General features: G+C 40.7%; 1 protein-coding gene across 1 annotated transcript in view; it reads right to left on the bottom strand.

Annotated features, from left to right (window-relative positions):
* The window catches only part of MYT1 (myelin transcription factor 1), a 197,682-nt gene that overhangs the window by 6,970 nt on the left and 163,781 nt on the right, over window positions 1-26,931 (bottom strand). The window contains exons 18-20 of the mRNA XM_069072685.1: window positions 17,048-17,269; window positions 10,494-10,585; window positions 7,982-8,085 (exon numbers count right to left, since the gene is read on the bottom strand). Of these exons, the coding sequence (XP_068928786.1) occupies window positions 7,982-8,085; window positions 10,494-10,585; window positions 17,048-17,269 (418 nt within the window). The remainder of the gene's footprint in view (window positions 1-7,981; window positions 8,086-10,493; window positions 10,586-17,047; window positions 17,270-26,931) is intronic.

Here is a 26,931-nt window from a genome sequence, read left to right as displayed (position 1 = left end):
TTGTAACTCAAAATATTGTGGAAATGAATATTGAAAACTAAAAATAAATAAATAAATTAGAAAAAAATTTTTAAATAGTGTGCAATGGAAAGAAGATTGGATTTGGAGTCAAAGGAACTGGTTTCAAGTGTGGCCTCTGCCACTCACTGTTACTTTGCACAAAAAATGTGTTACTTTTTTTACTCAGCTGTGTTACTTTGTACAAATCACTGAAACAATGGGGCCCCCGTTTTCCTTATACAGAAAATGAAGAGATTGGACTAGATGACCTCTAAGGTACCATCTAACTCTGAACCTAGGATCCTAAAGTATTTTAGGAAGATAAAAGACTGAGAAGCCTCCAAGATGGAAGCGATTGGATAAAGAAACAAAAATCAAATAAAAAATATCAAAGGGATTGGTGGGATTGCCTTACATTTAGTGCAGTCATTTTGCAAATGAGGAAACAGATCTAGAAAGGTTAAATGACTTGTGCAAGATCATGTATCTGTGGTTGTAGTGGCATCATTTCCCACCACCAAGAGTGGAAGTAGCTGAAAGATGGGGGAAGCATCTGCACTGGAGTGTTTGATTATCACCAGGAGAGAGTACCTAAGCACTTACCAGAATGGAATGGACTGATGTCAAGGGAGGAGTCAGCATTGGGAAGAGCCCACTGAAAAGATTAAATTTGATTCATAGATCAGGCATGCCAATGTGCCAACAGAGAAGAAATATAAAGTGGCTAATTAGCAGTCTTGAAGAGTCTGTTTATGTCCCAATGAGGTTTAGATATTGGTCTCTTAGCTGAATCTACTTGTAGTAATAAGAGCTACTGATTCTAGTCTGATCATTCACACAGGAATGGGTGCTGTATTTCTTCCAGGTTTATTATCATGACTTTTTCCAAGTAGGACTCCATTGCCAGTTCTGTACTGAATTCATGTTGGTGCATTGAATGCCTCTTTTGCCTTCCCCCTTTTAGAAAAAAAACATAGACTAGATCCAAAAATAGAAATGTCCCTGAGTAGCTAGGATCAGGGATTGAACTAACAAATGTGAGAGCAAGGAGTCCCTTTTAGCTCCCCCAGTGCTTTCTAGGCTGTTAGCCTCAAACTTGGAGAGCTTCTATGGTTTTAAACCAGGGGATTGTTTCATGGGTACACACAAGTACCTTTCCCAAGATGCCCTACTAGAGTTCAAACTATTTGCTCTTTGAGCTCTTTTGTACCACACTCCCTATCCCCAGGGCAGGGTACTATAATAACACAATGTGAGGGGTGGCCAGGTAGAGCAGTGAGCAAGAGCACCGGCCCCAGAGTCGGGATGACCTGGGATCAAATCCGGGCTCAGACACAGCACCACACCCAGAAATAAATGGCCGCGTAACCTTGAGCAAGTTACTTAACCCCAATTGCTTTAAAAAATAATAAAAATAACACAGTATGATCTGAGGCCATTACAGTCAGGGAAGATTTCAGGGGGTCTCAAAAAAGATTTAAAGATACTGAAAGACTGGGTAGCACTGAGCTGCTGCTGCTGCTACTTATAATTCTCTCTCTAGCTCCTGGACTATAATATTTCCAGAGCTTTTAGGGAAGATGCAGCCTACGTAAATAAGCAGATTTGGAGAAGTGCCTGGCTCTGGTTGGAGAGCTCCAGGAACAGGGCTTATTTCTGCTTCTCCATAATTGATTAAGACCCTTCATAATGCTAATTAAGGGAAACCATTTTTATACAGACTGTTGAGTAAAGAAGGACCATCTATGAGATTACTTGCAAATACCACAGTGCTGGCATATTCTATATGCATTACAATTTATCTTTGGGGGAAGCCTGAGACATTGTTTGAAAAATTCTCCAGGATTTTTTTTTCCAACAGCTCACAAGATGGATATTAGCTACACTTAAAGTTATTTACCATTTCCCCTCCCTGCAAAAGCCTCAGTTGTTTCCACCACCTGCTTTTCATCTTCTTAATGTTCAGAGACCACTCAGACCCTTCTCAGTTCTTGGATTTTGGCCCTGTTCTCACCACACAGGTTTCCATAAATACCTAGTGAGACAGACATAGCCAGGAGGGTCACTTGGCAGATCCCACAGGGGACTTTCAGCCCCTAGGTGAGCTGCTTCGAGAAAGGTGTCTTGCAAAGTGGATGATGTGGTTCAGCAAAAGGTGTTCAGTTGTTGTGCCTTCATGGCACACAGGATGAAATGCTTGGGTTTTAGTAAGGCATTTGGCAAACCCACTTGTGTTCACAACACTTTGTATTGTATTGCCTTGAGGGCAGCATGGCCATTTGGGGGGGGGGAGGTCTGGACCTATGATTTAATTGCTATAAGAATTTCCAGGTGAGGAATTTCTCTTTATCAATACAAATTGGTACCTTCTCTGGAATTTATCATCTTAAAGAGTTCCTTGGAACCCTGAGAGGTTAAACAATTTGCCTAGGGCCACACAGCCAGTATGTATGAAAGGCAGGGATTGAACCCAGGTGTTCCTGACTCTGAGCCAAACTCTCTATCCTCTGTGCCACACGGCCTCTTGTTGACTTAGGTGCAAGCAACATGTCTATATAATCTCTTCCCATCATGTCCCTAGGAAATGGGTCATCAGAAGACCCATCATCTTTTGAGATTGCAACAGCCTTGGTACTCACACCTCATCAATACCCTCTGCCCCTCTGTTTGGAGGGCAGAGCAAAGAACTCATTCCAAAGCCTCTGTTTAAATAGGGATCTCAGGCCAGCCATTTCTTCATTTCCCACCTAGATAGACTCTTTTGGACCATACTTCATCATGCCCTTATGCCAGGTACCTCTGCTTTGTGTGATGTCTTCCCCCATTAGGAAGGGGAAGATACCAAGGGAGAGCAGAGACTGTCTTTTATTTTTGCATTTGTGTTCTAAGCACTTATTACAGTGCCAGGCACATAGTAGGCACTTAATAAATGCTTATCAATTGACAAACTCTCATCATTTTCTCATTAGGTCTACCCCTCCCCATCCCACTCCAACCTGGTTTCCATTCTACTAGGCCATTTACAACCCAGACTATATTTTCAACAAACTACTCAGCATCCTCAGACTCTTCAACAGATTTTTTCCACTTCCTTGGTTTAATAGAAACCTGGATCTCTCCTTAGGACATGATATCTTTTGCAACTCTTTCCAAGGATCCAAGTCTTCCTACTTTCCACAGTCTCTAGGAACAGGAGGTGTGGGCATGCTCCTTGAGCCTCATTACCACTTTAAAATCATTTCTTCACCATTGTTTCTCCATGATATATCTTTTTCTGAGGTCCATGAAGTTTCTATCATCTTCTCCCTCTTCATGTTGCTGTCATCTACTAACCTCCAGATCATTATCCCCACTTTCTTAATGTCTTTAGTTACTAGTTCATTGTTTTCCTCTCTACTCCAACTCTTGCCAGCATCCTCGGAGACTTCAGTATTCATTTTGACAAACTCTCTGACAATCTGAACCCCACAGTTATTAATTCCACCCACCACCTTTTCCACTCTATTCAGCCACACACCTACATAAATGTATCTTAAACTTTACCATCTGTAAGAATTATACTGCCTCCAAGATTCAGATCTATGAAATCTCATCCTTCAGCCATAATCTCTTATTTTCCAGGTCCTCCATTTTCACCCACAATAATGCTTCTCCAGCTATATTGGGTCTTTGATCTCTCCTATCCTCCCTATTCATCTCTTTCACTGTGAATTTATTTGCTTCCAGCCTTGACACTATAGTTTGGCATTTTTATATTTCACCAGCTACTACTTTAGAATGTTTTCATGCCCTGACTTTCTGCTATTTTCAGCCTGTAAGTCCTAATTACTGGGTAACTTCCACTATTCAGCATCTCCATTCTTCCCCCCAAACTCTTGAGAATCTCTGAATTTCTCCAGTCAATGACTTTCCACCAACTCAGTTGGATTTTACCCACTCTAAAATCACAGTCCATTGTACAACCAAGCCCTTGCTCTTGCTACATAAGTCTCATATCCTACTCTGATTGGCTTCCTAGCTCATTCACCAAAGTCACTATTTCAAACCTTTTATTTCCCTACTTCTATTGCTTCTAAAATCATCCTCAATCCCTATACTTATAGCTTGGTGTAGTGGATGGAATATTGGACTTGGAGTTAGGAATTGTTGAATACAAAGTCTACTTCAGACACTTACTACTTCTGTGACCACGGGCAAATCATTTGATCTTTCTCAGTCTCAGTTTCCTTATCTGTAAAATGGAAATAATAATGGCACTGATCTTACAAGGTTGTGACGAAGATCAAGTGACCACATATATATGTGTATATGTATGGATATATGGATATACATACATATATGTATATACATATTAATGTAAAGCACTTTGCAAACCTTGAAGCACTATATAAATATTAGCCTCTTGCTTCATTGAGAGAATTGTGGCCATTTGAAGTGTGCCCTCTCACTTGCCCCTTTTCATCACTCAGAGTTTCTCAGGATTACCTCTACCTTAGTGACCTTCAAACTCTCTTTCAAGCTCCATACCTTCCTCTTCAGCTACCTATGAGACATCATCTGGATATCTTACTAGCTCTTCAAATTTATCAGATTCAAACCAGAGTTTGTTACCTTTCTCCCTAAACTCCCTGACTCCATTCCTTCTGTTAGAGGCATTACCACTCACTCTGTCTTCATATTTGTAACCTTAGAGATTATCTTAACTCTTCTTTCTCTCCTGTCTCTCATGCCCAATCAGTTGCCTTGTCCAGTCAATTCTATGTCCACAACAACTCTCACATACACCCCCTTCTCCTAATCTCCACTTCCACCACACTAATAAAGTTTACTTATAGTTTATGTATCCTACATATATTATATATGTATATAGAATACTTACAGCTTACTTACTATTACTATTACTGATAGCTTCCTTAAAGCTGTGGTATAGTGAAAAGAGTGTTAAATTTGGAATTAGACAAACTGGGTTCAGATCCCAGTTCTGTGACTTTCTTCTCGGTGATCTTTGGCAAGACACTTAACCTCTCTAGGTCTTAGTTTCCTCATCTTTAAAACTATGATGGACAATGAAGCTTTTTCCAGCTACAAATCTATGATCCTGTTTCTATTTTTTCCCCTAGCCTCTATGAATACATTATATACACTGATTCCAAAATAATATATTTTATGCAAAGCTAGGATCATTCTACTTTAACTCAAAAACATTGATCGATTCCTTATGGCCTCTTGAATAAAGTGCAAACTGTACCCTACATGTAAGACCTTAAAAAATCTGACACCATTCTACCTTTTCAGCCTTATCTAGCATTACTTCCCTCTATACATTCTACACTCCAGACCAACTAGACTACTCCTTGACTTTCAAACACCACCCATGCTTTCTGGCCTCTATGTCTTTGCTCATGCTCTACCTGTGCCTAGTATCCCCTTTCTACTTCTCTTTGCTGAGTTCCTACTCATCCTTTAAATTTGCAAACAAATGTTACCCACTTGAAGAAACCTTCTCTGATCCCCCTGATATGTAACAAGCATCTCTCCTGCATGCCCCCCCCAGTGCATTTTATTATGCAATTTTCTAAGGCACTTATCAAGTACATACATTATAGCCATCTATGTGTCCTATCCTCCTACTAGAGTGGAACTTTTGTGAGGGTAGGGAACACGTCTTAGTTGAGTTTTTTTTTTTTAATCTCCTACAGTGTATAGCACTCTAAGCACTGCAGTAGCTGCTTAATAAATATGTGTTAAAAGAATGAAAAGATAGAGAAATGTAGGCTAGGTGATCGAATAGCTAGGTGGATTCTAGAACTGTTTGAATGTCTGAAACCAAAGTGTCTTTAATGGATTGATGTCAGTTTAAAGGGAAATCTCTCATGGAGTATCCCAGAGATGTGCCCTTGGTTCTGTCCTGTTCCGCATTTTGTCAATGTCTTGGGTTAAAACAGAAATGATTTGCTTATCGAATTTTTAAATGACACAGAATTAGAAGAGAGAGCTAACACATTGCCTTGGATGACCAAGCCAAGATCCAAAAAGAATCCAATAGGCTAAATTATTAGTCTAAATCCAGTAAAAGAAGATTAAAAGGGTCACACGTAAAATCCTATACAGGTTCAAAAAATCAGTTTCATAAGTATCAGGTTGAGGAGGTCTAGCTAGACACAATTCATATGAAAATGGGCTATATTCCCTGAATCCCTGGAACCAATTAGTGCCTCTTTATATTCATTCTACTTTGGGTCCCAATCCCTGTTCCTGAGCAGACATTTTTCGTGTTGTTATTGTTGTTGTTCAGTTATTTTCTGTGGTGTCTGACTCTCAATGAACTCATTTGGGGTTTTCTTGGCAAAAATACTGGAGTGGTTTACTATTTCCTTCTCATTTTATGGGTAAAGAACTGAGACTAGCAGGGTTAAGTGACTTGCCCAGGGTCACACAGCTAGTAAGGGTCTACTACTCCAGGCCCAGCACTCTATCCACTGTGCCACATAACTAGAATCAGTTACATTGTCTAGTGTGCATCCCTCATACTTCTTTTCTCATCATTGATGGATCTCCTTTTGGGGTACTGCCTGAACCACCAGGTCAGGTTAATCTCCTGACCAGTAAGGATCACCCCTGGTGAATCCTATGTGGTAAAACTTTGATTCTCACAGCTGTCAGTGTCTTCTGTCCAAAATTAACTTTTATTCTTGGGGGATATCTATCTTGCACAAACATATATAACTGTATGTTGTTCCCTTGATGGACTATAACTTCCTTGAGGCTGGGGATTGCTTCAGTTTTGTACTTGTATTCCCAGAGCCCATGATAGTACCTTGCATATAATAGGCAAATAATAAATGCTTTCTGATTGATTGATTGATTATTTCCATTAGGCCAATGGAGCTGTTATGGCCAGGACACCTATTATCTGTTGAAGATTACCCTGTAGGATACTAAGGATGAACTTCAGAATAATCACTGTAATGCAGTCTGAGCAATATCTAAATGGTTTATCATCACAGACCCAGCCTTTATTGGCAAACTGAACTTCTCCCTAGACCCCCACCCCAAACTCCTCCCTTGGGGGGTAGTACCAGGATTAGCCATAACCTATGAGATATCTGAGAGAAAGAAATGTAGGCACTACACAGTGCTCCCCTATTTGACTTACTGTCTGAGCAGCACATAAGGAAAGACACACAGAGGTATTTCTGCATTAGGGAAATTTCTCTAAATGCCTAGACCGGAAAGGCACATCTTTCCCTAGCACTGAAAATTTCACTATAACTCATTAATCAGTCAATAAACTAGTGTTTTAGTTTCTACGGAGGTGTACAGCTGTTCAGAGAAGATGATTTTATTTGGAATTCATACAAGGCAAACACTCACACAGAAGTCAGAAGAAGTGATACAAGGACACTCTCCAGGTCTCTCTGAAGAACTCTGGAAATGGTTGTGAGACATGGGAGACACTGGCACAGGACTGCCCAGAATGGTGTGTGTGCCCCAAAGAAGGCACTGTGCTCTATGAGCAAAGCAGGACTGAAATAGTTCAAAAGAAGTGAGAGGCACAGATAGCAAGGCATCTCCACTCCAAATATTCACACCGACTCTTTGTACCTGACCTGCGGTTGAGCCTTCTGATCTTGTATTGGTCTGATCAGCAACAGTTGGACACACTGTACCTTGACCCTGACATAGAGATGTTAGGTGACAGGCAGACAACCAAATCCACCTAAAGGCAATGAGGGAGATTGCAGGTGGCTTAATTGCCAACTGCCTTCCTCTTCATTCAATATCCTGGCTACCACAATTTCTACAAACTGCCAGAATGATAGCACATAGCTCACTGGGTCCTCATGTCTTATTGGGGCATCCCTACTTACAGTTTCAAGGCCTCTCTGATCTGAACTCCTGGAATCTGTTGGGTTTGGATGGGGCTGGATGGGATGAGGAGCTTTCCAGCGCTGAAAGGGCAGCTGGCCCAAACCCTTACCTGTGACTGCAGCTTCACCATGGCCTCCTCCATCTCTGTGTTGGACTCATTTAGCTCACTGATTTCCTTATTTAGCTGTTTGATTTCTTCATCATTCTCAAGCACTGCAGGAAAAAAAAATCACATTGCATCAAATTTTCAGAGCTAGACAGGGACTTCAATAGAGATCATGAGATTCAACCCCCTCATTTGACACATGTCATTTGCTTTTTGCTTTGATGCTTAAAATTCACCCCAATTCTGTAAATAGAATATATAATGAGTATTCTGACCAGTGCCCTGTGCTTGCCTCTGGGCACACCATGATGAAGACACAGTCTTTACCTTCAAGGAACTTACATCCAAGCAGGCAGAATTGATAAATGAACGGGTTGACAAGTGGGCTTTCCTGAAATGTCTGGATGTTTCCCTGGGAACTGAACTGACTCAGGTACACCTTAATTTAGTTCACAACTCCTGCCTTTCAGAAGCTTTCATAGAGTTACATTTAATACAATTATCCTGCATTGAAAGAGAGGGTGGATTAGATGACCTGTAAGGTCACTTCCAACTCTGAAATTCTTTGATTAAGAATCTGGGTGAAGTTCAGAAGGAAGGGGCAGAAACTCCTTTGTGGAGACTGTAGGTCCTAGTTAGTTTTCTCTGATTCATGTTCACTGCTGGTCACTAGGGAATAGCTGGAAAATCCAGTGACCATTTTTCATTTTATAATTTTATTTTTGGCAGTAATCTACATGAGGTGGAAACAAAAACAATTTTTCAGATGGCTCCAAATTTAGCAAGCTTTTCCCTTTGGCCATGAAGGACCTTTGCAGCCAAGTAGGGGAACTTTTTACATTTGTAATGAAGAAAGTCAGCTTCTACAGCTTTCAGTACCCTGAGATAAATGCTAATAATTGACACAATAAATTGTTGGGGCACAACTGGGGATCCCATATTGAAAAATGAACTCCATTGTAAGATATGGACTCAAAAGGGTTGGGTCTAATAGCTTACAGGCTTCAGATTAAGTCCTGATTCTGATACATGCTGGCTGTCTGACCCTTGATAAGTCATGTAACCTCTCAGTATCCAAGGCAACTTGATGACTTTAACTCTAAAACCATGGTGATCTGTATTGGAAGAGGGGGCATCCCCTATACCAATGAAATAAATCACATGTCTAGCCCAAACCTCTCTACCTCCCCCCTTCCCCTGCCTTTAGCTATGGAACAATAATCAGATCTCTGTCATTTCTATTATTGACCTACCTCAACCACTGGGAGAACTCTATCTCCTGGAAAGCATCCACTTCTTATAGTGAATTTTGTTAGACAGAGTGCATAATTTTGTGGTTTTTGTTCAGGTCTATGATTCAATGTCATATTGGGAACTCCTGGTGAAGAAATGCCTTCTACAAAAGCAGATTTAACCCATGCTTTGCAATGCATAATCTTAGAAAGTTGCCAGAGCTAAAGTGACCTGCTCAGAGTCACAAAGTCAGTGTGTATCAGAGGTGGGAACTTGAACCCAGATTTTCCTGACTTGGACCTGGCTTTATGTCCCCTGCGCCATGCTTACTCTCTTCATACTTATTTATTAAAGAGACCAAATGCCCTCCTTTGCCAAATACATACATATGACACTAAGCCATGGCCTGAGGCTTTCCCTAGGCCCTGTGTATCTTGTTCTAATCCCCCCGAACACCTTATTACTCTTTAAGTCAGTATAATAAGTAAACTTATAAGTAACTAATATAAAGAAACAAAAGCAGGCAGTAAGATTGCAAAGGGGAACCTAGATATTGTATAGAAACTGTCTAAAAGATCAAAGGGGCATAATTTGCAAATTATATCATATAGTAACTAAAAATCACAGCTCGTGACTGTGCTAAATCAGAGGAAGTCAGTTAGGTCTTGCTGCCAGGGACTTTTGATCTTATATTTAAATCTCAGATAAGTTCCAGACATTTGCAATAAAAAGACCAGCAGAATCCCAAATGTTGCTGTTAACTTTGAGATGATGTGGATGTTAATGAACTGAACCCAAAGTAGCATAGATAAAAGTTAGTCTGTCTTTTATCAAAACCCTATAAAAATGAGATCCCAAAGTCCTAGCCCCAATAACTCTTCCATCTCCATTTGGGTCCATCCCAACTCTAATCTATGGTTATGTGAGTTACTTTGTGCCTCTTCCCCTCCTCATTCTTATCCCCACACTGCCCTCCTTCCTCTATCACTCTGTCTCTGTCCCCATGATGTCTACCTCTATCCCCCCCACTTTGTACCATTTGTCTCTGTACTTTCCGTGCCATTTGCCCCACCTCATCCCCACACCTTTTGTGTCTTATTAAAGCATGATTGAAATCTTACTTCCTGCTGCCATCGTGGTCTTTCCCTGCAAGAAGCCACAGAACTGGGCATGCCTCTCCCCTTTCATAATTCCATAAATTAATTAGCAATTAAACCCTTACACACTGATGTATATAATGAACAATTAAATTTTAGAACAGCTATGCCATAAAGATCTTTACCGTCACTGGTCTTGAACTTTGTGCCGAGAATTTCATCCCCTGAGAGTTTTCCCTTCTTTCCCGCAAAAGTTGCTCTGGGACAGCCTGACAAACTAGGAATAAATTAACATAAAGTTGTAATCATGAATATGTCTCAATCATCCTGAGCCCAACTCCAGGGAGACAGCCCTAAGAACACTACCCCCAAACCAGCGAGATAATCCTTAAGGTTTGATCTTGATCCCATGGAAAGAACCCAGAGAATTTCACTCCAATCCCATTGAGGCAGCCATAAGAACATCATTGTCATCACCCTAGTGGAACACCAGGTATTCATAAACTGCTTTATAGTCTGGAAAGTGTTATTATATTATTATTATTATTAATTCATTACATTATTATATTACATATTACCTCATTTGGCCCTTACAACAATCCTGTGAGGTAGGTACTATGATTACCACCATTTTATAGAGAAGACACTGAGGTTCAGAGAGGTTAAGCTGTTTGCCCAAGGTCATGTAGGTAACAAATGTCTGAGGTGGGAATCTAAGCCATGTCTTTCTAATTCCAAGTCTTGTCTTCTATCTATTATGCCAGGCTGCCTGTCATGATTCCACATGGTTTCCAGAGAACCTAAACTCACCTTAAGGAGATGGCCCTAAGATTCTGATTTTAATTGCAATGGGAATATCCTGAAGGCTTTACCTCTAGTCACAGTGTGAATACTTGAGAGCCTGATGCCCAATGCCAGGGACACTGCCTGCAAAGCCAGGATGGACAGCTAACACAATAGACAAAGGAGTCAAGATCCAAAAGGATTTTGAAAGATTAGAGCATTGGACCAAATCCAGTAAAATGGAACTCAGTAAGCATAAAAGTAAAGTCTTGTACTTGCATACATGAAATCAAGTCCACAAATATAAGATGGGGAGGCAAGGATAGACAGCAGTTGTTCTGAAAAAGATCTGAAGGTTTAAGTGGACTGCAAGCTCAATATTAGTCATCAGAGTGAAGAGGCAGGTGAAAAAAAAAACTTATGCAATCTTGGGCTGCTTGGTAATCAACCAACAAACATTTATTAAGTGCTCACTATGTGCCAGTCACTTTTGCTAAGTGCTAGAAATATAATGAAAAAGAAAAAACAGTCCCCACCCTCAAAGAGCTTATATTTAAGATTATATGTAAATTACTGTTAAATTGTTGCTAGACGTAAATCAGAACATCCACAAGAAAAATAGAAAAGATGGAAGATAACTGTATAGAAGAGAGGAATTGCTTGCAGGAATAAAAAGGTGAGAGCCATTTGTACTGTGCCCTGACCAGACCACATCTGGAGTTCTTGGCATGACAGCTTAAGAGGAGCATTACTAAACTGGAAGGATCTAGAGGAGAAGGATCAGGAAGGTGAAGGACCTTGACCATGTCATGTAAGTAGTAGATGAAGGAACTGAGGATGTTTAGCCTAGAGAAGAGAAGAATCAGGGGGGAAATGACAGATGTGTTCAAATATCTGAAGGGATATCACATGGGAGATGTGTTAGATTTGTTCTATTTGTTTCCAAAGGGGAGAACTAGGAACAAGGAGGGGAAATTATTAAAAAGCAAATGTCGGTTTAGCGTCAAGAAAAATTTCCTGAAAACGAAAACTATCCCAAAGTAGAATAGTCTGCCTTGGTTCACAGTGGATTTCTCTTTATGAGAGACCTTCCGGTAGGGACTAAATGACCACTGTCAGTTGTGTTGTAAGGATTCCTTTCTGGTCTAGGCACAGTATCACTGTGTTGTAATCAACTCTGAGATCACCTTGATATATCTACTTTGGAAGAGCAGAGGCAGTGCCCTACAGTGTGGGGAAAAGCACTGGATTTAGAGACAAGGCAATGAGACACATAGACCCATACCTACATACGTACACATATATGTGTATTCATATATATATATATGCAACGACATACAGACATATATATATATATATAGCTATTGGGGGTATTTGTTTTGATTGGTTATACATATTTGTTACAAGAAATTTGTTTTGTTCTTTTTCAATGTGGTAGAAGATGGAAGGAAGAGAAAATAGATTTGTTTGTTTTTTTTTTTTTAAATAGAGAGGTGGGGGTGTATAGATGTGAAATGTTGCAGTCATGTTTAGATGAGGTCATTGTATAATTAGTTTTACTTTGTTACAAGCTACCTCTCATGAAGTGGGAGTAAAAAACAAAACTCAAAGTTTAATAGCTTTAAAAAAAGAATCAAATCCCACCTCTGTTACTTACTACCTATATAACTTTGGGCAGGTTACTAAGCATTTCTGTATCTCAGTCTGCCCAGAGCAGTGTGAAAAGGAGAGTCCTGGTTATGGGGGATATGTAAGAATAACTGAACAGGGTGCTTTGGTCTGAGATGGTAGATGCAATTGTTAATCCCATTTTACAGTTGAGGAAACTGAGGCAGATAGAAGTTAAGTAACTTGCCTAAGGTCACACAGCTAGCAAGGGTCTGAGGCTGAATTTGAATTCAGGTCTTCTTGACTTTAGGCACAGTGCTCTATCTAATAAATTAATAGATTATTTTTATAAGTATAAGTAATAAGTGGAGGTTAGGGGAGACAGTGCTAGACAACAGTTCATGTCAAAAAATAATCTGGTGTTTGATGAGGCTAAAATCTCAGTATGAATAAACAGTGTGAAATAGTCACAAAAACCCCCAAAGAAATCTTATTGTGATGTTAGGTGTTGAGATAAGGAAGAGTAAAAACCCTTGTTTGGGTTAGTGCCAATATGGAATATTGTGTTTAGTTCTAGGCATCACATTTTAGGAAGGATTTTAACAAACTGGAACATGTCCAGATGGGGGTGAGCAGAAGACTAAGCCACTGACAGTTATGTTGAAGGAACTAGAGGCATTTAGCCCAAATAAAAGAATTAGAGGACATAAGTGTCTTACAGAATTTGAAGGGCTCACATGGGAAAGAAGGATTTGATTCATTCTGCTGGGGCTACATGGGGCAGAACTAGGAACAGAGGCTAAAAGTTACAAAGGGATAGATTTCAGCTTAAAGTGAAGAAATGCTTTCTACAAATTATCCCAAAGTGGAATAGGTTTCCATTAGGAAGGGCTTCATAACCTGGGCTCCATGAGCTTATTCTTCCAATCTTTCCATAATAGTATTTCAGTAGAATTGGTTTCCTTCGCAATCCTATATATTTTATTTTATACATTTAAAAATATTATTCTGAAAGAGGATCCACAGGCTTTCCCAAGATTCCCAAAGAGGCTAGTGACACCAAAAATGTTAAGACTCCTGCTTTAGAGGTAGTGAGTTCACCAAGACTGGATGACCTCTAGCTGAAAATGTTGTAGTGAATTTCTATTGATGTATTAGTTGTACTAGATTGGTAGTGTCAAGTTCAAATAGAAACTAACAGTACATAAGGATCCCTGACATGTTGACTTAGAGTCACATATTCACATCTTCTATGTTCTATTGTATTTTTATTTGTTTTGTTAAATATTTCCCAATTACATTTTAATCTGGTTTGGGGCACACTTGGCAGTACTGCGGCTGTGGCTGCCGCTGCATGCCTAGTGTTGGACACCTCTGCTAGATGGGCTTTCAGGCTCCTTCCAGCTAAAAGAGTCTCTGTCGTCATAAGCCAAGGATGGTGATAAATACTAAGGACAACACGAGGGCCTTTTTTAAAAAAAGAAATATTGGGATCAGAAGGAAGATCAAGGAAGGGACAGAAATGCTTCTTGAGGTAAATAGGAAGATAATGAGAAATGTTTGTTTCTGTTTCATCTACCGAGAAGGAAAATCTTCATTCTTAGAAGGAGAGAACAACAGTGGTTAACAGGGAATTGAAATTCAAGCCCAGAGAGCACTGACTGCCTTTAATTAGTTCAAGTTAAAAGGTCTAGGTGGATGAACTATATCCTAGGGTAGTGAAAGGATTTTTGGATATGAGTTCTAAGCATTAACTTAGAAACTGAGGATCTCTGAGACACTATGGAAAATGGGACATGTGTTATAGACCTGGGGACAGGCAAATGTCCCAATTTTCATGAATTGAAAGGGACGAGGATTCAAAATTTCACTTTATTCTGTAAGACTTAGCTTTCTCTATTCTGCTTTTTTCTTCCTGGAGCTCTGGGACTTTCTAGATCATGATGTTCTATATTTTAGCAGAGGCTAGATGATTCCTTGTCAGGGAAATTATAGGAAAGATTCCTGCTAAGGTTAGAATTGACCTCTGTGCTTCCTTCCAACACTATGGATCTCTCATCCCAGTGATACTGCCCTGAGAGCCTTACTGATCCTAGGGAGAACATCCTGAGAGCTCTACTCCAGTGAAAATGCTCTGAGAATTGGAGCCAGACTCCAGTGTTACAAGAACTGGAACCTGCCTCCAATGAGTTTGCCCTAAGGGCCTAATCCCAGTCCCTGGGGAATTGCCCTGGGAGTCTAATCCCTGGTCCAGTGAAAAATGTCCTCAGACACTGAGCTTGATCCCATGGAGACCACACTAGGTGCCTGCACATTATTTGACTCAGAATCTGGACTAGTCCCCTCATCTCAAATTACAGTTATCCCTTCCACATCCTGGGAGTTAGGGGTACAGTAGTCCCATCATCTGTAAAATGCATATAAGATTTTTTGGCTCTCCATACTAGAGAAGGAATCTGATTTTTTTCTTTTTCTTTTATGGGGATGTTTACAGTACCTTATTGTAAAATTTGGGTTAAGTATTTGGTCATTTGGTCTTCGTGTGTCATCTGTGGCTTCCACAAAATTCTCCCCAAATCCCTATTTAATTTCTTATGCTGATTTGTGATATATTGAAACCGCAATGGGGGAAGTCACAATGTGGAAGGGATAACTGTATTCTCCTGGGAGAATGTTCAGTCCTCTGGGAAATCCTGAGTTTTGGTCTTTGAACATCCCTGCTTCAATAGGGAATCGAGTAAGGGAAGACAGGGCTATCCCCTGCAGAAATGTAGGAGGCTACCTCTTCCTGCTTCAGTAAAAGCTTTAAAAAAAAATAAAAATGACATTGAATCAAGCTGGGGAGGGGCTTATTTAAGTGGTGCTTTTGAATGAAAATGCATGCTTGCCAGTGAGATGGTATTAACAGTGAGAAACAGTCATAGAGTAGTTACCAATCCATGTGAGCACAAGGGGACTTAGAGAGCCTAGGAAATACATTTTCTATGCTGGCACTGAATGTGCCACTTTTCATGAAAGTAAAGAGGCTTCAAAACTTTTCTCCTAAACTATAATTATTGATCTTTATTTATCACAAAGACTTTAATTTTACATCATTTAAGGAAATTAAGTATCAGATTGCTAGATAATTACTAGATATTAGATATCATGTTAATAGATAACTAATAAAGGAATAAGGGAATTAAAGAATAGCCAAGTCTGTTTCTAGTAGTTGGTGACATGGGGAATATAGTTAATAGGTATATAATATTTCAATTTAAAAACCACCCCAAAGAGTTTTGTAGTAAGGAAAAACTAATTTAGAGATAGGTTTCTAAGAATCACTGTATCTTATTAATTAAAAGGTCCCATGTGAGTTTCTGTCAACAGTTTAGTTCTTATATAGAAGAGTTTCCTTCTAGAAAAACTGAGTGTCATTACCAACAATAAATCATGGCATGTCATGAAATCTCTGAGCTGAGCAGGTTGCAGTAACAAATATGAATATGCCCATTTTTCAGATAGAGGAAAAAAAGTAGTCATTGAAGTCAGACCCAGAATTCCTTTTTACATCATTTGATATTCTCCTAATTTCTTCTATAACTTAAACTGGTCACAGAAAGGCACATTTGAAGATGTGGAAAAGTGAACTTGAAAGTTTTTCAGGAATTCCCTTGCCTTTGTTCTCTTTGCCCTAATGTTTGAGAGCTCTGCTAAAGAGTTGTGTGCTAATAGAGTCCGGGCATTGAGGAAGGAAGGCATCTTAGCACATATACTTGGGAAATATTGGAAAACAGCAAGTCCTCAGGACTCCTTCTCTAGAAAGTGACCCAAAGTGAGACTAAGCATTATAGAGAAAATCATGTTTTCTGAGTAAAGAGGGAGATTATTGGCCTATTTCCCCCCCTCTTCCTTCATCAAATCCAACATTTTCCATTAGAATTTGAAAATCCAGTAAAGTGTACACTTCTAAATCAAGGATGATTTATGTCCATTAGCAGATGCCAGGTAAAGAAAAATGCCTTTCCCTCGCAAAACCCATTGTAATTTTCTATAACTTCCTCCAGGCCAGTTATGGCTATTTGCTCTCAAATTGTCATCAGTTGTGGAATAAGGAAGGAGTTCTACCCTTGAGTAACCGATGCTTATTTCTGCAGTGAAGAGGAAAAGATCTGTGACCCCCATGCTATTCTTCCAGCTCTTTTTATGTCATTATGAGTAGCTGCCCATGTAGACAGATAGATCAGCTGGTGTTAAGCCCTGGATTAGATGCTCCCCCTTTCCCCCTCCCCCCAGATGATGAAACCTTCCTCCCTGATAGATTCAATGGTCACCAACAAGGTGTGTTCTGATTGTGGTTGAGTATTACCTTCTGTGTGTGAGGAAGCTCCCATTGGCATGACCTGAGCCATCACAGCCAGGAGTGGGACAGGTGGGCCCCTCATTCTTCAGTGATTTCCAGGAAAATGATGAGCCATTAAGTGATCCTTCCTTCTGCCTCCGGGCTGCCAGTGGACACCCAGATGCGCTGCGGTGGGAGGCATACTTGCCACTGATATGTCCAAGTCCAACACAACCTGGAACAGGACACCTATGTCCCCCAAAAAGGAAAAAATCGATTAAAAATTAGAAGAAAAGGGAGCAGATAAGATGGGAGATAACTCCTACTGTTAAGGAGAAAAAAAAACAACTTGATTTTTCAATAAGACAAATGAGGAATGAATATGAGTGGGCATAGCAATGTACTTCGGAATTAGCCACTTCTGTCTCTAAAACAGGATTCTTATCACCTAGGATAAATATCACAGCATCATAGATTCAGAGATGGAAGGGACCATGGAGACTATTGAATTTACCTTCCCCTTTGTTGTAGATGGAGAAACTAAGGCACAAGGAAGGTAAAGGAGAAATAAAACTAATAAATGTCAGATGTGGAATCTGGTGGAATTTGAATCTGGGTTCTCTTGACTTTCGGTTTGGCCCCCTATTGAGTGTACCACCAAATCTCAGCAGCAGAAATCTTAAGGTGCCTGTCTTTTTTTTTTTTTGGAGGGCAATTAGGGTTAAGTGACTTGCTCAAAGTCACACAGCTAGTAAGTGTGTCAAGTGTCTGAGGCCAGATTTGAACTCAGGTCCTCCAGACTCCAGAGCCTGTGCTCTATTCACTGCACCACCTAGCCACCCCCTACTTTTTTTTTTTTGCTTTTTGGAGGGCAATTGGGGTTAAGTAACTTGCCCAAGGTCATATGGAAGGTGCTTGAGTCTTAAGAGATTATGCCTGGCAGAAACCAAAGACTCCAAATGAAAAGTACTGATCAGGAACTGCACTTGCAATCAGGAATATCTGAATTCAAATCCCACATCAGAAAGTCACTAGCTGTGTGACCCTGAGTAGGTCACTTAAATGCTCTAGGCCTCAACTTCCTAATCTAAAAAAATGAGAGGCTTGGACTTGACACCTTTCAAGAACCCCTTCAGCACTAAATCTATCATCCTATGAACATTGTCCCTCCCCTCCTTGGTATGGCCTCCTATCCCTATCCCTGCTCACCATTTGTTTGAATAGTGTACAACCACTCTCTAAGGGGAGCAGCTGGCAGGATCCTTTCATTTTTTTGCATCCTGTCCTTTATAAAACTTCTAGGACCTTTACACCAAATACATACATTCTGGAGGGCATGGGGACCTGCAAATGTCCCTTCCTGAAGGTAGCAACTGAGCCAAAAACTGGCCAAAATGGATATAATCCTAGACTTGGGATCAAAAAGACCAGAGTTAAAATTCTGTCTCAGACACTTGCTAGCTGTGTGACTCTGGGCAAGTCACTTAATCTCTTTCAACCTCAGTTGAAATAATAAGAGCCCCTACATTATAGGGTATTATGAGGATGAGGTGAAAGAATATATAACTTTTTTATTTTTTAAATAAATGTTAGCTATTATTTTTGCTGTTGCTTTTCCAGGACACTCCTAATCTACTCACTAACCTTTAGCTTGGATTTGACTCCCAGACACTCAGGGAGTCATGTACTATTGTCCATACCACAGATCTTTCCAGTTCTCAGGAGAGTTGCTAATAAAGTCCAGTTGCTACCGGTTGCCCATCTGTTATTGGTGGTAGATGGCCCCAGTACCTTCAAAGCCCTGAACAGCTGTATTCAAAACACTGAGACTAGAAGTCCTGTCCTTGATAGGTGGAAAGTTGGGATGGGACGTGACTTTGGCAGCCATCTCCTGGAACAATGGACTCTGATTAGAAATAGAAGAGCTTGGAAGATAAAAAGTGAAATCAGAGGCAGGACAATGGGATCAGTGGGATCCACAAAGCTGCTGTGTACTACAAGGTGGAACCTCTCCTGCCAAGGTAATCCCAGTGCTCCAGGGAAAGAAATGTGTGAGGGAACCAAGGTTAAATAGCACGGAACAAATGTTCTCCTTATAGAGCGTCAAGCGTCAGAAAATGCAGGACCATTCTAGTTAATATCAACTCGACACATCACATCAAAGCTAGTGTTAGAATGGAATAGTCTAGGGTGTGTGTGTGTGTGTGTGTGTGTGTGTGTGTGTGTGTGTGTTCAGATTCTATTTCTTGTGCTAAAGCACACACTTTACAGAAAAGCGTAAATACAGATTTAAAAAATAGATAGCATACAAGGGGCACCCTTGAGAAATAATATTCAAATATCTCATAGGTAACACACAAATTTGTTGTTGTTCAGATGTTCAGTTGTGTCTGACTCTTCATGGTTCCATATGGGGTTTTCTTGGAAAAGAAAATTTCCTTTTCCAGTGGATTAAGGCAAACAGAGGTTAAGTGACTTGCATGTCCCAGTGGATTTGAACTCAGGTTTCCCTGACTCCTGGCCCAGTGCTCTATCCACTGAGATGCCTCCAGAGGTGCTTTGTAAAAAGCCCTGGGAAGAGCTTAAGGTTCCTGACATCTGGAGACTTTTATTCAGTGGCTGCTGGTCAGCCTCCTCTGTGTCTCTGATTTAGAAGCCCAAAAGTTTAGATGGTATTTGAAATGACAGTATAATTTGAAAAATAGGCTGATAAACCTTAGAAAGTTAACATTAGGTAAAAGGCACACAGACTTGAGATTTGCAAACACCAGGAAAATGATCCTCCCCTTCATCAATTTCTCTGAATGACAGCATAATGTAGTATCAAGAGAGATGGATTAGGAATGATAGGACCTGGGTTCAAAACTTAATTGTGCTATTTACTACCTGTGTGACCCTGGTCAAGTCCCTGAAATTCTCTGGGCCTTGGTTTCTTCAATTGTAAAAGGACTAGATGACCCTAAGCTCCTATCTCTAAATCTAAAACTCTACAGTCTTTAAGGTCACCCCTAGCTTAAAAGCCCATGATTTTGCTGGGCATGGTAGCACCTGCCTGTACTTCCTGCTACTGGGGACACCTAAGGTGATGGATTACTTGAACTCTGAGATGAAGTAGGACAAAAGTTGTTCAGGTGTCCTGATCAGACAAGTCAGGCACTAATATGGTGATCTTTACCCCCTAGCGGAGGGCCACTAGGCTGCCTAAGGAGAGGTGAACCACACAGATGAAGGTTTCTGGACCGACAAGCATTGGGATTGGTCTGTGAGTGGCTGCTGTATTGGGAGCTAGGAAGACCTAGTCTCAAGGAAAAAGAAAAGGAAAAAGAAAAAGAAAAATAAGTCTATGTCTTTGCAGTAACAAATCTGTGAAACCTGAGAATCTACCCTCAAGGTAGTAACAATAGCTGACTGATGTTGATGCTTAATATCTGTGTAAACTTACCCGAGTTATTTAATATAATAAATAACCAATAGCTAAACAATAAATAAAAACAAGTTATATAACCTTGATGTACCTCAGTTTCCTCTCCTGTAAAATAACATCGTTGGACTCAGTGTCTCCCAAGGCTCCTTCCAGATCTAAGTCCTATGATCTTACAAACCCCTCTGGGGCTCAGATACTGTAACTATTACTATGATGATGACACAAAGTCAGAGTATGACTATCGAATATCCCTTATGGTAAAATAATATGTGGGGGAGACTGCCCACATGGTCTCTTAAGTTTCACTTCCTCCATGAAGCCCTCTTTGATTCTCTAGTCTAAGCTGATGTCTCTTTCCTGAACTTACACTGACATACAGGTTAGCCTTTCATTGCTCCCTCTTTCCTATCTGTGGTTTTCACCTTCCCAACTATATTGTACACTCCTTGAAGGTGAAGACTATGCCTTAAATCCCCTGTACGTGCTTTGGTATCTGGAACATCCTGGGACATGCAGTTTGTGTCCAATGAAGACTGTTGCTTCATGGATTGGATGATGTGGATAGTGATGGTGAGGGGTGTGTGTGTGTGTGTGTGTGTGTGTGTGTGTGTGTGTGTGCATGTGTGTAGGGGGTTATAGAGAGTAAGGTTAGTCTTATTTTCAGTGTGAGTGGTAAAGAGCACCAAAGAGAGATAGCAGGACAGGAACCCTGCTCAAGACCATTCTGGGGAAGTTAAACCAAAAAAAAGTATAGTGAAGGTTTGATAAGCCCAAACACAGAGAGTATAGGTGGAAGAATAGAGTGCTACGTCTAATTTCTGCAAGAGAAGATGAGGTAGCTGTGTGCCAGATATGGTTGCAGAGTCTATCTGCCCAAGGCCCAGGATTCAATGTCCAATATCCAAGGTATGAGCTTGCTTTATCAGCAACTCACAGGTTCACTATCACTCTTAGCTCCATATAACTGAGCACTTTTAGCATACACAGTATGCCTAGTTATTTATTACATACTCAGGATATATGGGGATGGGGTAGGCATTCTTCTTCCCATTTTACAGGTAAGAAAGCTGAGGTCCATAGGACTATAGAATCTAGACCTTGGAGATTCTTCAGTACAACTCCTTAATTTTGCAGATGAGGAAACAAAGGCCTAAAAGGATAAAATAATTTGACCAAGGCCATGTTGACAGTACTGAACATCAGGGATTTGAACCCTGGTGTTCTGACTGCAAATGCAGTGATGTTTGTATTGCCCCACATTAAATTACATGAAAGAGCACTATACTGAGAGTCAGGAGTCCTGCCACCTTATTATGTGACTTTGGATGTAAGAACATTGCACGTAAGAGCAACTTGTGGATTATGAAACCCTGAGCATGCTATCTGGCCACTGACACAATCAGCCTGCTTCTTGAACTCCTCCCTGTGTTGGGCTTCCTCCTTGCATTTGCCCTCTCATTTTGGCTTCCTGATTTGCTGGTGTCCATATTGCTTCTGATCAGATGCACTGGGACCTGGCCTCCTGACACCTGCCAAGATTGCCTCCCCCACACCTGCATTTCTCTGGTCTTGGTTTTTTGGCTCCTGTCCCTGGATGCATGCTCCTTGTCAGACTTAGAATGTGATACTCTCCACCTGTGCTCCCCACAGCCCAGAATTTTCAACATAACATTGTCTCTTAAAATACATTGTCTTCTCTCAGCTGGCCGGTGCCCTCCAAACCGTCCCCCACCAATTTTCCATATTTTGCAACCCCCCAAAGATTACAACCCACATAACCCTCACATGTAGAACAGCCTCCCTAAGGAGGATTCACAAGTGTTCCCTAAAGTGTCATTGTCAGGAAACGTGAGCTTCCCTTCCAGTCCTCCTGAGGGAGAACATCAGCTACTGATCTTCACTAGGAGAGAATCAGGGAGAGGACAAATGACTTTGGAGGTGGTTGGAGCATAATCTCCCTGCTGAGCTGGTTCTAACCAGAGATATTTTCTGTACATACTAGCTGAGTTCCTGGTCCAGATTAAATGGGGACTGTGACTCAACCTCTCTTTCTCTCCCTAGAATACTCTACATTCTCAGGCAAAATGGCCCTAGTTATAGACTATTTATTGGAAAAGATCCTTAAGTAGATAACTCGATGAAGAAGGGAAGAGAGGCCCTTATTCTCCACTCAGGAAAAATATTTTCTATTTTAACTCCTCCTCTCTAGACCTCAGTTTTCTCATCTGTCTAATGGGGCCAGTGATCACAGTCTTGTCTCCTTCACAAATATAATAATAATGATAATCAGAACATTAAAAATAGCAGCTAATGTCTTTATGGTCACAAAGCATTTTAATATCCATTATCTCATTTAACCATCAATATAATACCATGAGACAGATAGTTAAAATATCTCATCTTCTTTCTGTTCTTTATTAGCCTCTCACTTCTATAGCTTAAAAGAATTAAACCAGTAGATAATTTTTTTTTGAAAGATGTCTTCCCAGCTACATAGAAGTAAACTCTAAGGACAGAAATGTGAAAATGCCCCAAGGGCCTTATCTAGAGTTCAGTGTGATGCAATTAGCTTGATTCTGCCTGAGGGGAAGACAGCTGCATAGTGGGGCCAATGCTTCTTCAAATGGGATTTTCTCTTTGGTGGTTAACATGTTTTAAAATGAAAATCCCATGAAGAGTAAAAAGAACCCTGGTTTTGAAATCAAAGGATCTGAGCACAAATGCTCATAAACATGTCATGTTTAGATAAGTCATGTCACTCCCTGGATCTCCATTTCCTCATCTGCAAAATAAGGTTAGAATACATGACCTTTGAGGTCCCTTCCAACTTTCAGCCTGTGATGACACAATCTGAAGGCTTGTTATATAGAAGAATAATTCTGCTTTGCCCAGAGGTAAGAATTAGGACCAGTGGGCAGGAGTTGTAAGGGGTATAAACATGTACTTCAGCTCAGTATAGGGAAGAATTTCCTAATACTCAGAGTTGTCCAAAAGCGGATTGAGCTACCAAGTGAGATCTAGTGGTGACTTCTTTGTCAATGGACATTTCCCTGTTCGCTAGATTCCCTTAAACCTAGACATGCTGACCTAGCTCTCCAATTCCTACTGCAACAGCCTTCTTCATGGCTGAATTTCCTTGGTATCTGTTCTTGACTGACACTTTCTGGAGCATTCCTTTCAGACTTAAGATAAGATTCCTAGAATGAGGCTTCTTCTTGAAAGTCCCCATCCTGGACCCTCTAAGCTACCCCATAGTATCCCAGCTATGGCTCCACACTACCTCTATCCTCCCTACCCCTATCTGCCCAAGTCTACCACAGTTACTTTGTAACAGATCACTCTCATTTAGTGAATATGCAAATCCACTCCTGGACCCCCAGGAACCCCAATGATTAGACAGACTGGCTGCTCCATGTTCTCACTAAGCCCCAATGGTCTTGATCTGATGACAGAACACATGCCTGGGCCACATAGTACAACTGGGTCTGGTACCAGGGCTCAAGACAGAAAAGGGTCCTTGTCTTGGGAAAAAAATGGGTTCATCTGTGATTGTAACTAAAGTACAAAATAAATGAACTATCACTTTGGGATGAAACCATTTGATTGGATCTAAAATGCTTTCACTTGTGTCCTTAATGAAATTCTTTGCTCCTTCCCAAATCATGAAAAGAAATGACTGATATTGTAAACTGCATTTAGACTCAGATTTCCAATCATGCATAATATTGTTTTCCTCAAAGATCAGAATGTTGGAATCTTCAGAGCTATCAGGTAAATTGTTCAATTAAAAGATGTGTAGTACATACTACTGAGTCCATTATGCCTTTATGGTTCATTATGTAAATCTATGTTTACATATTGCTGTCATCTACAGTTTGGAGTAGCCTAATCTGAGTATTGGTTATGCTATGGATTCATCACCACCAGACAGTAATGGCCTGTGCACAGGACCACTTGTCAAACCCCATAATCTTGGGCACCTGAGGGGAAAGGATTAGTTATGCCATTGGATGAGAAGATCTGTAATCTTATATGATGAATGACAACTTTGCTGCCATCAGGAGGAGGCATGATACAATGGAAAGAGTGCATTGGGGGTGGCTAGGTGGCACAATGAATAGAGCACCACCTCTGGAGTCAGGAGGACCTGAGTTCAAATCTGGCCTCAGACACTTGACACAAAAACTGGCCATGTGACCTTGGGCAAGTCACTTAACTCCAATTGCTCTACCTCCCCCTCTCCATAAAAAAAAAGCAAAAAAAAAAAAAAAGAGTGCATTGAACCAGAGAACCAGAGAGGTTCAAATCCTTCCTTTGATGCTTAGTACCTGTATGATCTTGGGCAAGTAACTTAGACTCTGTGGGCCTTAGTTCTTCCTTAACTGTAAGATGAGGGAGCTGGAGTAGAGGGCCCATGAATCCCTTTCTTCTCTAGATCCCTGACTCTACAATACTCAGCAGAAAAAGTGTTGTCAAAGAATGATTGACTTCCTAGACAGCCTTAGCAGAGGATATGAGCAGTGGTGGTCAGCAGTCCTGGGGGCAAGGGCCTGACTTAGGACTCCACAGCCTAAGGTATCCACAAAAGTTTATGGCTGGTTGTAAAGTTGGGAGAAAAGGAATTTGCATCAAATGCTGACACAACCTAATCTCACCACAGTGGGGGAGTGACACCATAAAAAAAGGAAACTCTTTTCCTTCCCCACCCCCTCCAAAATCACCAGCTAATAGCATGCTAACTAAATTCAGCCGTTCAACAAAACCTGGTGCATCTATTAAAGTTTCTGCTGTGGTCTGCATTTGTTTAAAGATGCTAGTCAATTATAAATACCGTTAAAAGTTTATGGCTCCAGGGAGGAGACCCTATAAAGCAGAGGTACTAAATGGGAGCCACTCTCCCTAGCCTTGGCATGGAAGCAATTAGGAACTTCATTATCCGTCCCTAGAAAATGCCTGCTGAACTGTTTCTGAAAGTCACTGTCTCCCCTTCACTGCAGACATTTTATTTTATTTCATTTTTTGAAAAAGAAAAAAAAAAGCCACGTTGACAGCATCATCGAAACAGGGCAGTGAAAAATGTGAAAAATGCTGATCTTGATTTTAATCATTTGCAAATGCAGCACAATTCACTTGTAACATCCCTGCCATCAGGGTCCTTACTAAATTCATAACAGCATTGCTTTATATGATTGCAAACAAATTATCAAATCCTCAGGAGGGAAAAAAAAAGCCCTAACAAATTTTTAAAACTCCACCCTACCCCAGCATTTAGTCAGCAGCCTTTATGGTACACACCATTACATATTTTACACTGTTAATTTAACTTTCATTACAGTTTTATTGTAAAGAATAAACTACAGCCTTATTGTGCAAAACAGCTGGCTTAGCCTATTTCTCCCCCTACTGAAGTGTTAGTGATGGCTGGTCCATTAAGCTGCCTGCCATCCTGCCTGCCTCCCGTGTATGCCCGGGTGAGCTCAAGGTCGAGGCGGTCCATTCAATCACAGCTGTAGTAAATTACTTGAAGGATGAACAACAAAACAACAGGGACTAAATTGCTTTCTCCTCGGTGACGACAAGAGCAACTCGGACCTGTTCCAAGCAGCTCTCGGTCCCAGATGGAGTGAGGGAATTGCTGCTAAGCGGCTTTAATGTGAACCTGCTGGGGCCCTTCCCAGAGCTGACCTTGTTAGAGAAGACAAAATGCCATATTCCCAAAGACTTGGGTGACTTGGCAGTATCAGAACCACTTGTTCTTATTGCTAATTTGCCCCCTTGTTGTTGGGAATGAGCTCCCTGTGTCCTGATCATCCTGCCCTCCATTTGTAATTGGGCAGATCGGTTCCCCCAGGGAGCCCTGACATCCTCTGTCCGGTACTTCAGCTTTGGGTTCCTTTGTTCATTCCCTTTTCTATCAAGCCTGAATACTGAGGCATTTCAGAGAGTGCAGAGTTTCCTGGGCCACAAGAGAATGGAGGCAGAGGATCTTTACATATATGCATATATGTATGTGTGTGTGTATATATAAACATATGGGTATGTATTTAATAACTGCTTTATATATCTATATACATATTCTGATAACTGTAGTTCCATAGATTTGTTTCTTTGATAATCCTATGTATTTTATTTTATGAGTTTAAAAGTATTATTCTTAGAAGGGGTCCATAGGCTTCCCAGACTGCCAGTGGAATCTTTGACAAAAAAAAGGACAAGAACCTTTGCTACAGGAGATGCTGTCATTGGTCACAGTTTCTGGAGATGGGAGAGAAGGTAGCTTGGTACAGTGGAAAAAAAGGACTTTTAAGTCAGGGGACCTTAGATCCAGAGCTAGAAGGGACATCATAGGCCATCTAGTCCAATCCCTTCCTTTTTTAGTTTTATTTTTTACCAGTAAGGAACTTGAGGCCTCAGGTGGTCAGGCAACTTGTTCAAGGTCACACATATAGTCAGCATCATAGGCAGGTTTTGAACTCAGGTCCTCTAA

Source organism: Petaurus breviceps, unplaced genomic scaffold, assembly GCF_028583685.1.
Source record: "Petaurus breviceps papuanus isolate PSGF00001 unplaced genomic scaffold, PetGlider_PUasm1.0 90847, whole genome shotgun sequence".
NCBI lineage: Eukaryota > Metazoa > Chordata > Mammalia > Diprotodontia > Petauridae > Petaurus > Petaurus breviceps.
This window is presented reverse-complemented; position numbering and strand designations above follow the sequence as displayed.